General features: G+C 33.0%; 1 protein-coding gene across 2 annotated transcripts; it reads left to right on the top strand.

The window, feature by feature from the left end:
* The first annotated feature begins 2,191 nt into the window (after positions 1–2,191).
* Positions 2,192–11,838, top strand: LOC125052920 (myrosinase 1-like). Of its 2 annotated transcripts, XR_007117518.1 has the most exons (10): positions 2,192–2,336; positions 2,829–2,920; positions 3,936–4,204; positions 5,088–5,492; positions 6,182–6,484; positions 6,871–7,005; positions 7,901–8,007; positions 8,622–8,757; positions 9,978–10,047; positions 10,170–11,838. XR_007117518.1 is itself a non-coding variant. In XM_047654044.1 (9 exons), the coding sequence occupies exons 1-9, from the start codon at positions 2,293–2,295 to the stop codon at positions 10,191–10,193; spliced, it is 1,515 nt and encodes a 504-aa protein (XP_047510000.1). In that variant the 5' UTR covers positions 2,192–2,292; the 3' UTR covers positions 10,194–11,838. The 2 variants fall into 2 exon arrangements, 1 of the variants encoding a protein (XP_047510000.1); XM_047654044.1 differs by lacking the exon at positions 9,978–10,047.
* The last annotated feature ends 349 nt before the right edge of the window (positions 11,839–12,187 follow it).

The following is a 12,187-nucleotide window of genomic DNA, read 5'->3' as shown; positions in this document are numbered from 1 at the left end:
CAATCAACGTCTAAAAAACGTCCTGAAAAAATGAGCGCAACATTCTAAATTGTGCACTCATTTCAAATAGTCTCGCGTCTAATAAGTGGAGTCGATGTTATTTATTTGTGTTTTTTTTTATAAATAAATTTATGTACTTTTGAACTTTTTTGTGTGTAGTTTTTGACAAATATATTTACTAACAAATTATTTTTTAATTTAAAGAAAAAACTTTTTAACCGGATTAAAGTTATGTATTATTATAAATTTCCAACTACATATTTAACATCCAACACCTTTTGTCTTTAGTCACCGTGACCACGCACGCTGTAAAGCACCCGAAAAGTCGGATAAATTTAAAATTATGTTAAATAGTTGTAAATAAAAAAGTAATGTTCGACTCCACTCAATACCTTGTCCTACCGACCACGGTCGGTCGTAAAATTTTATTGCTTTAAGTACGTATACACTGCGTTGTAATAACAACTTTAAGCAATTCGCGTAAGGTTGAATTTGCAATAATATATGCTTGTAACATATACTGTTATAGACATACTGTTATAGAAAATGACAGAAATAGTGTTTCGGGACACTTTCGAGCGTTACTTTTATTCGAGACTGTGCATCTTGGGTTTTTTATATATCAATGGGTGACATATATAAAAATATTCTACCGGTAGAGCTAGTTTAACAATAATTTAATACGATATTATGGAGATTGTGGGAGAGCCTGCTCTATATGAAGTGATTAATAATGCACGATATATTATTTCCATTGTTTTCTGACAATATTAAAAATAAAATATTAGACGAGCGGTGAATGAACTGAAATTGAGAAGATATTTTTTCCTCGAAAAGTTAAATTAATAATCAGACTTAAAAACTTGAATAAAAATTAATTTGTTTTTTGCGAGATCGAGATAGTTATTTTATATTCGTATTTTTAACCAAAGCAAATGAACAGCCAATAATACTATGTCGCATACATATGTGTATTATACAGTGTTCACTCATAATTTTTGTAATATTAACATACTTCAAAGACATATCTTATATCTAACAAGGATAACATACTATAAAATTTCAACAAATTGAAAGTTTTCTTTGTTCTATTGCGCCTTAACTGTTTCCGTTATAAACAACATACATAAAATTTTAATATACGTATAGGGTAGCCAAGCCGTAGGAAATTTTAAGAGTTAACTGTAATAAAATATTTTACATTAATCTATTATATATATTACATTATTGCTTACACATATGTTCACTATAAAAATGTTTTATCAGCTTCGTTCTTCATCTGGTTTTGGCCGAGTGCGGGTCCTATGTAAGGAATTTCTGGGAGACATCAAATCACTGTGGAAATACGGCGCACCGTTTCCCACGTTCCTTAAACTTATTGGGACATTGCTCTTGTGCCTTATAGTTATGATGCCTTTAATCTATCCATTATTCATATTCGCTGTTACATACGTCACTTGTGAGAGTTTGTTCCTAAGGTAATCTTAATCTTATATTTACTCCTTATCAAATTTAAAACTAAATTCGTGAAATTTCTGTTAAAATTTTATTCATAACTCTATTTGATATAAATCCAGGTATAAATGTATGTAACTAGAGACTTTTCAGTTATGCTATTACACTACAAGACAAGTCAATTGTAACTTATAAATGGTTTTAAGAAGTCGGTCATAAAGTTGTAACCGTTACTTTCGCTTAGTCATACTTCTTCATACCCAAGCTGCAAGCATCCTAGGTTTGCATTTTTAACAACAATTTCAAATTCTAGTTGGTGGCTTGATCAACCGGAACGATTTCAACCAATCGGAATAATAAAACGTGGTTTATCGTTCGTATTTCGACCATTCAGCCCATCAGATACGTGGAAAGTCCGCGAAGTTCTCACTCGAGCTATATTACTTGCCCATTCATTCGCTACTTCTGTGGACTATCTCTGTGTTATGCAGGGCTTACTTGATGAAACTTAAAAAAATCTTTCATTCTAAGATTTCGTATCAAAGGTATTGATAATTCGCAAAAGTATTTCCTTATTACGTGAATATGTCTCATCAAATCCACCCAACTATTGATATTTCTTCTGAGATATTTTTAAAGATTAGATTAGAGCCTCCCCAGAAAGGGTGATTATATAATGTCTCAAATAGATAGGCCCTAGCAAAGTCTTATGCGGATCTATATACTATTTTGACATTATCTGAAGCTATGCCACTTGAGATACGAAATGTCAACGTTAAAAGGGAAAAGTGTTGAGGCGCTCGGCAGTGCGCGGGAGTGTGGCATCGTCAACACACGATGGCTTGGTCTCATTTTATCGTCCTCGTGGCAGTCACTTGTGCGTAAGTACATGTTTGCTTACTTTCCATAGCCACAAAACAGCTGATAAGACTGGTTTGTTTTTGAACTAAGGCAAGTGGATACAGAACAAGTTAATGTCAGTCAACCTCGAAAACTCTCACTAGCGGGTTAATAAAATGTTATTAAAGCACCTAACACGTAATATAATAAAGTTTTATAACACCAGTAAGATATAACACCATTATTAGACTTCAACTTAATTTGTATAATTATGAATAATGTTGAATATTCAATGTCTTAAAATCAATTTGTTGTTTGCATAAATGATATATATATTGCCATTTTTATATTTAAATTAATAAAATATTTTAATACAAGTTTTAACTGAGATGTTGTTTTAAGTTCACGTGTGAGTTCATTGTAATAAATTAGTCATTAAAACAATATAAATAATATATTTCAAAAACGAATTTATATGATTTTTGGAAACCTTGGATCGGTTGGTCGATTTTAATAATTTGTTTTTGTGACAGGAGCCAAGCACACTACACCAAATTCCCTGAAGGATTCACATTTGGTGTCGCAACAGCAGCCCATCAAATCGAGGGAGCATGGAACGTCAGCGGTGAGTGATATATTATAAATAATAGTCATCAATATTTAGACCTATTTTCTTTTATTATGTCATTCTTATTACTTAATTCATTAATTTACGACAAGTCGACGATTTTAACCTCTTTATTTTGTATATTTACTTTAATACAGACAAGTAAACATGCCCGTTCTATAATTGGATTAAGGATCATACCGTGGTTGTTACCATGTTACCATTCATTACATAGACCGTTCACACAAACACTTCAGACTTAGTACCATGGTAACAAGATCTTTAATACATGATTTAAGAAGGTATAACCAATTCATACAAATTAATTCTTTCTCCGGGCGACTAATACTGCCACCTAGACAAGACTATAAAAATATAAACGGAGTGTATATCGGATTAGAAATAAGTGTTTTCGAATAGATATTAAACACGATGTCACTAAGCCATAATATTATATCGATTTTAACTTGCTCGTCAATCATGTATTATCTAATTTCCTCTCATGTGACAGATGTAATATAAAAATAGATTATTGTTCGATACTGATAAACATTAAGTACACTGTCAATGAACACACCTCAAAAGATACACGTGACTTGAATTTAAATACACTTGTCATCCTAAGTTGTATCTCGGAAGGTGAATTGTAATGAAAACTAAAATTATAAATTTATTTCCTCTTAACGTCAATTCTAGATATAACAGGTTTGGTTCGGTATTGACGTTTCAAAGCCTACTCAAATTTTGCAAAACCTTTGTACCTCATTCTATATACGAAACTAGCAAACTCGGCGAACTCCGTTTCGCCACCAGATGGCTTCGTTTTATGTAACATTTCGTTTGGTGATCCCGCTTTTCTGTTGAAATTTTTCCTGAATTTTCTTTGCTATAAACCTCACGGAGCCCGAGACCTTTCCAACGAATGCAAAACCGTGGAAATCGGTTCGTGCGTTCTGGAGTTATAGCGTCAGGAAGGAAATCCCGACTTATTTTTATAATCTACTATGATTATTTACGAAATGTTGTATTGCAGGAAAATCTGAAAATGTCTGGGACCATTTAACCCATACCAAACCATGGATGGTAGCTGACGGCACTAACGGTGATGTAGCTTGCGACTCCTACAACCGATATCTAGAAGATGTTGAGGAACTGGCTTACCTTGGCGTAGACTTCTACCGATTCTCATTCTCTTGGGCAAGATTGTTGCCTACGGGTCGCGTCGACCAAATCAATCCTGAGGGTGTTCAATATTACCACAATCTTCTCGATGCTCTTGCTGAAAAGAATATAGAGCCTTTGGTAAGTTCTGTTGTATCTAAAATAAAACAATTGTTTTTTTATTCCTTGTATATCTACCAACCGGTAAGATTCTTTATATCGCCGTGAATGGAATTCAGATACTTCTTGGGCTTTAACTATTGAGGCTAGGGGAGGGTAGGCACTTTGTTATCCTAAGGCTGATATTTTAAAACTACTTGCGACTTAGATGGATGCTACATATTATACGTTTTAACTGAAAAACTTTGACATTATAAAACTACTTACAGTAAAAAAGTCACTCTAGAATTAAATTGATAATTACTTGAGCTAAAATTCGCTATTACCTCTATGTTCTTTAATCGTGAGAAAGTAACTAATAAGATGACTTCATTTTTTATCATTGACTTTACGTACTTAAGTCATAATCGGATAATACCTTTCGTACTAGATTCGTTTTTGTCTAAAGATGCAAATGCATCGTTAGTAAGTTACAATTGAAATGCAGTTGAAATGGGTTCAATATTTATGCATATATACTAGCGGACCCGATAAACTTTTCTTACATCCTCTTTTTCGATATTTGCAGCACGCATTCTGTCAATGTTATGTCAAACGCCATAAGGTTAGGTAGGTACATCAAAAAAGTTTGAATTGTATGGTGGTTAAGTATTCTTAAATTTTCTAATTTTCGGAAGTTTCTTAATTTTTTCTTAACCTTCTCCTGACAATAACAAACACTACAAAAAAAGAATCAGCGAAATCGGTCCAGCCGTTCACGCGTGATGCCGTGACCAAGGGAAATAGGGGTTTTTATATATGTATAACGATGACATTTAGTACCAAACTAATGCGCTACATAAATTTTGTAACAAAATAGAAATCCATGACTACTGCTTGTACCTAATATTTATGTATTTTACAGGTAACGCTGTTCCACTGGGATTTACCTCAAACCCTTCAGGACTTAGGTGGTTTCGCCAATCCTAAAATGATTCAATACTTCAGTGAGTACGCCGATTTCTGCTTCCGAGAGTACGGAGACAAAATCAAGTCCTGGATAACCTTCAATGAGCCTTACGAAATTTGTGAAGATGCGTACGGTGATATCAAGAAAGCACCAGCTATTGACAGTCACGGTGTTGGGAACTACTTGTGTAGTGATAATCTATTGAAGTCCCATGCTGAGGCATACCATTTATACAACGAGAGTTACAGGCCAAAACAAAATGGTAGAATCATGATCTCCATTAACTCTATCTGGTATGAACCTGCAGATCCGAATGACCCAGAACAAGTGGCGTTAGCTGAAGTAGCCAATCAATTTAAGGTAATTACTTAAAGTATATTATAGGAAAATACGTCTTGGTGTCAGATTAAATTTTTAAAGGAAAAGATGTAAGTTACCTTTTATAGCTGATCTTCTACTTGCATAAGTATATTAAAACATACAGCAGATTTTCAAAAAAAACTAATAAATACGTATCTAGTAATCGTACTATTGTATATAATGCCTTTATGATAATTTCCAGTGACAAAATTGACAACAATTAAATGTCTAATTATTTTTATCTAGGTCGTTAAGCAAGAAATAAAGAAATCAATCTTTCAAAAGAAAAGAATCTTTTCCTCGACAGTTATTTAAAAAATGTATTTAATTTGTAATTTTATAAAATGCTTGCATTTTTAATTGTAGGTGTATACGAATTTTACGAAGTCGATTATATTATATTATTTATATTTAAAAGAATATAAGAACTTTACGATAGATCGATTAATAAAGTTGAGATGTTAGTAATCGGTGGATAAATGGTGTTTAATAATGCGAATATGTTTTATTAATGCTATAAAAGTTCTACTATTTATTTGGTAAAATTACTAACACTCGCAAAGGATTTGGATGAATACTTACTACAATAACTTTATCTTGTTATATCTGTAGGTGTAGGTGTAAATTTATTATTATGAGGCGACCCTGTATAGTCTGCCGCATACATAAAGAAATAAATATTGTTACAGTTCGGTTGGTTCGCACACCCTATCTTCACAGAAGAGGGCGGTTATCCACCAGTGATGATTGAAAACGTCGCTCAAAACAGTCAAGCCGAGGGTTTGCCCAAGTCCAGACTAGAACAGTTCGACGATTACTGGATTGAAAGGATTAAGGGTACATCAGACTTCCTCGGTATTAACCACTACACTACCCATCTAATTACGGGCCCAGGAGTTGACCCTATCGCAAAATCGCCATCCTGGTTGAAAGACATCGGAGCGGTTACGTCTTTAGAAGTCGGCGAAGCTACTGCATCCGAGTGGTTCCGAGTAAGTAAATTATGTATTATAATGACACACAGCGAGAAGACAGTACGAAATAAAAGGAAAGCGGGCGATGTTTTCGCTAACAGTTATTTCAATTCAATTATTATAATGACACGCTTTTATTTTAATGCTTAAAACGAATTAAAATTAACATTACAATCAATTGCTGTAGCTAATTATCGTTCAAAAGACGTTCATTATCATTATTCTTAAGCGAATTGTGAATCGTTATCAAGTTTAATAATCAACCTTGCTTTTGTAGTAAGGTCCTTCCACTTGAAACATTTTCCTTCCTTCCTTCGTAGCAACATTGATCGTCATTTCTTAACAACTTTAATTAGCTACTTAATACTACTCTAAAGTTTAACTTTTACATATTGTCATTTTAGGTGGTACCTACAGGGTTCGCTAACCTGCTACGTTGGTGTAAGAGCAGCTACAATGACCCACCAATCTACATCACAGAAAATGGCTACTCAGACCGCGGGACTTTGGAAGACTACGACCGCATCAAATACTTTAACGTGAGTTAAATATATGTAGATTACTAGCGACCAGGCATCGCACAAGCAACCCTTACCCGTAAACTTTGATAAATCTATAGCGAAACCTTCTAAATTTCACTAGAAAACCGCAATAAATTTCGTGCGGTATTTTTTAATAAATCGGTAACAGACAGTCGGAGAAACGCGGCGTAGGGCTTATGCTATCGTCTGAAGGCATTGTCAAGCTTTACTACTCTTCTATTTAACTTAATCATACATAAGGCAGCGTTCGTAAGAAACGTTCTCGTTTCAGAATTATTTCACCTCAAATCCAACTAATATTCTTTTGCTAAAGAATTTTCAAAATTCGTTCAGTAGATGCAGAAATTACCTCCAAAAACCTCAAATTACTCATATTAATTATCAGTATTATGTCAACTAACTTTAAGTATGAAATAACTTATAGTAACTTAGCAATCATTGCTTACATAACTACTAACTAAAATTTTATTGCCGCACGTATATCTGACTAAAAACATAACTACCTGTCTTTGTAATAATTTATTGAAAGTTTTTGGAAAAGTTTTCTGTCAAAATATTTTTAATTCATCAGCTATTTCCAACTAAACAGTATCTAACATCATATTATAGGCGTTAATAATTGACACTAAAACACTAAGACACATACATATTGTTATAGTCATATTTTGAAGATCAGTAACGGATCCATCCACAAAGTCACGTCGACTATGTTACTTGACTGATTGCTCTTTTCAATTCGATTTCGATTCGAATCGATGAAATAAATTGCATAAAACTTATTTGTAATCAATCTGCAATCTACATATAATAAGTAGTACCTTTTCCCCGTAACATTCAATATAAGTGTTCCGTGGGCTGTTATCGCCTAAGTTTAATGAAATTTTTATGTTAGGACCACCTGGGAGCTATACTGAATGTGATTAACGATGATGGTGTGAGAGTGCTTGGATACACCGCGTGGACTCTAATGGATAACTTCGAATGGAGAGCTGGATTCTCGTAAGTGTCCTTGTCGAATTATGCAAATTTATTTGTTAAATTACCACTGACACGCAAAATAAATTAAGTACCAAATGCTATTGGTCACACCATCACACCTACACGTCAAACTACATACATTTCATGGCGTACCCGTAGAAATGATACTATGTTCTGTATGTTCGATTGCAGAGTTCTTACTCGGTACTTCTAATAGCGGCACCGACAGCGATCGCGATGTCAATAATGAGTTTATCTTTCGCGTGATGTTGAGACGAACTACAACGAACTTGCATACAAATACGTCGGGATCAGTATCGCTGTCACAATTGGAATTTACATAGTACAGGCGCTGCTCTTTACGTCCATAAAATTTGCTTGCAGCGTTACTTCATACGTAGCGGTGCCATTAGGTCTCACCGTACTATCAGTTTTTTTTAAATATAGAAAAAAAATCAAATAGATTCTTTTTTTCGTCTCTCATAACAAAAGTCGCTTTGAATCTTACTCTTATTAAGTACTTATACCTACTATTTTAGCTAAAGTACCGTTTCATCTCTTTCTAATTATACGAGTATTTATGTTGAAAGAGATCAGTTTATTTTGTATTTACCTACTGCTTGGTTGATCTTTAGAGAGCGTTTTGGCTTCTACCACGTAGACATCACGGACCCAGCTCGGCCAAGAACAGCTAAGCTATCCGCTGAGTACTACAAGAAATTGATCGCAAACCGCGAGTTACCGCAGGACGCACAGTTCAAGAAACCTTCGGTAAGATAATCTTTCGTATAAAATATTAAAATCTCACTCTTTTTATATACCTCAAGTCTGATTCCTCTTACTATGTGCACGCTGTAAAAGTTATGCTTGCGGTGAAGGAAATAATTGTGAAGAAAGTCTTAGATCAAAAAATCAATATGCGCCAGGCACAAAGGGCTGATCACCTAAAGAATAGAAAACCGCATCCAATTCGATTCACACGAGCTACGATGTGTGTAAACTGTACACACGTAGTGCCAATTTTCAAACTGATGATTGACCTCTTTTTTCGACGGGAGTTAAAAATTATTAGTAAGAAAGATCCAGAAATGTCTTAGCAACCTTCCCAAAGAACGATTTTGGCAAGACATACATAATGTGAAAATGAGTGAAGATAGTTTTTTATTAGTACTTAAGCACTCATACTAGCTAAGTAGGTACTTAGCTAGTATGAGTATACAGCATATAAGTAACATTTGCTTGCCGCTTTAATTAAAAAAAAAGGGTGCGTGTACTTATGTAGTTATGTACGTGCGTAACAAGTTATACTTCTTTGGCATTATTAAAAATAGTTTTTGATTGCATGCAAATAATTAATTTCAATTAAATAATCAAATATTGGAAAAGGAGTCATTATAGTCAATAAAGTTCAGTTTACATTTGAAAAATTAAATAAAAATTTATTATTATTATTCTCTTACATTAAGTGTAACATAAATATTAAATTCTATTATTATTCGAATGTTGTTTTTAAATTATGTCCAATGCCGTAACATCTTCCGTGGGCAACTTCATACTGATAATTTTGTGTCACGGTGCGCGCGCATCGTAAAATTTAACTCTAAATAAATTTTTTCATAACGCGCCTAAAGAAGTATAACTTCAAAAAGCTTGATAGTTGTAAATTGAATTATTTGGAATTTTAACCAAATGAGATCACTACACCAAGCAATATCTTTGCATGCATTTTTGCGTGGCTAAGAAAAAAATCCTTTGCGATAGACGTGACCCACTAACGCGACTTGAACAATATGAAAATGACATTAGTTCACCCAGTCACATGGCCCTTGGTCGGACTAATCACTGCGACTGGTCTTTGTCTCGAGCCGGGTAATTTACGTTGCATAACAATTTAAAGTAACTACTCTTGCTTTGATACGAATTACTACCTTCAACTAGCAATATCGCAAAAATAATTCTTATTATATATTAGTATTTATTACTTTTAACAGGAGAGACGGCGGTACTAAATTATTAACAAAGGTGAAACAGGAAATCTGCTTTTTCTAAGAAACTAACTAGGTATTTATTTATTATGTATATTATACTAACAATGTAAATATATTATTTAAAATATATCTTGTTTATTTATTTGCCTTGTGTCACACATATCCTTTATTATATAAATGATAATTTGATTCCAGCAACGCATAAAAATGGATCTCTGAAGAAATAAAAATAACAATAGATATTTAAACAAATATTTAATTCATATACCAAATTATATACAATGAAATCGGAGAAAAAAATTTCATTGTTATAACATTGACTCATGTAATGTACACTACAGTGAAAACTTGCATGTCAGACTGAAAGATATGTATGTATTAAGGCTATACTTAGAAATATTTACTTGATATATTGTTCGGAAAATTATTCAAGCCAGAAGCACCGAACTGACGCGATGGTAAGCAACATGGAATGTTTTGTAGTAGCGACTACCTAGTAGGTCTATGTATTGTGTATAATTATATTTTGATTGAGTATTAAAGGCGCTAACAAAAAAAACTATTTTACTATATTATATGTATGTTTACGATATCTAGTATCATTCACTACATAATCGTAAACTTGTATTTTTGCAGTTTAGGTACAATTTTTAAAACAATTATCTGAATTGGTTGTTATTACTTCGAAAAGACAGATGTAAACATTTTAATAAAACCTACTAAGCTATCGCTATTGGCTACACATTGCAGTGTAATGAATTATTTCTTAAAAATTAAGCGAATACAAAGCTATTAACATTGAAAGACTTAGTCATCTCAGCTAAAATCTAAGTTAAGGAAACATGCAATACAGAATAATAAACTGAACAATATGAAAAGCGTAACTTAACAAGAAATTATATACGACAAATACAACAAGACATCTACAGATTACAAAATAAAATGTATAATAAACCCAGCACCGTTACAACTAATTATAATAGTTACACAGTTGCTATTTAAACTATTTATAAATGATTACATTAGTCTTACAAAGAAAGTACATTTACTAATATGGCAAAGTTTTCAATGTAGCATTCGAAAAATAAAGACCTAATTTTATTATTGAATTTATACAAACTCTATACTAGGTGGGCTAAACGTAATTTTGAAGTTAAGCCTAAACCAAATGAATTGTAAATACGTTGGGTATGACGAACAGAGTTGTTTGGTGAATACAAAATCATGTGGTAAAGCATACAGCAGGGCATTTCAATCATACAAACATGTACACGTATATTTACCACCATCGATGCACGGTTTTGTCGAAATCTCATATTTTGTTAATATTTCTAGCAGCACCCGCACACACAAACGTTTAGATACATATACATTGTCCACTTCGAACCAAATATTATCTATAAACTTAATAGTTGCCAAAAGAACTAAGTTACGATTAATTAAGTCTACATCTAACATAATCTCGAAAAATACACAAGGACGGTGTAAGTAGACAAAAAAACGTTACTACAACACATACATAAGTAGTTTAATTATGTCCAAATAATACATTAATCGATGAACATCGATCGGTAAAAATTTGTAGAAATATATCTTTATAACTATTACCTAAATAACACAATAAATACATTTTAAAAGGCACAATAAGGCACTGTTACGTCGAGATGGTATCACAATCGATGGCGCACTCTAAAACGTGTTTCAAATGTAATTTCAATTTGTCCATTATTTTTGTTAATGAAAATATTCTTGACCGGTCATTTAGAAATAACTTGAGAAACGTTTTTGAATACGGGCCATAATTTCGTTAATGAAATTTATTCTGTTATCTTCGACATCTTAACAATAGTCTATTCTATTTGAAGAAGGATTTCCAACGGTCTTATCTGAAAGAGCATAGAAACCTTGCTTACAAGTAAATTGCAAAATGATTTCTTTCATTGAAGAAAGAAGCAAATGCTAACACCGCTCAAAACCGGGGGCCATTCAATGAATATATTTACAAATGGGCCATCATACAATGGCTAACTTTTCGAACTAAACATGAATTAATCTAATTATAAAATGTATACTAAAGAATTTGCGATTTTTGTACGACAAGCATTACCTAGTTTGATTAGCAACGCAATATTACACTCTAGGAAATACACCAATCGAATGTGGCTTTTAATCACATCCCATTTTAATAAATGCCGGGATGTTTTAGCAATTGT

This window comes from Pieris napi, chromosome 1 (genome assembly GCF_905475465.1).
Source record: "Pieris napi chromosome 1, ilPieNapi1.2, whole genome shotgun sequence".
NCBI classification, from domain to species: domain Eukaryota; kingdom Metazoa; phylum Arthropoda; class Insecta; order Lepidoptera; family Pieridae; genus Pieris; species Pieris napi.
The sequence above is the reverse complement of the archived record's forward strand: the minus strand, read 5'-3'. Positions and strand labels throughout refer to the sequence as shown.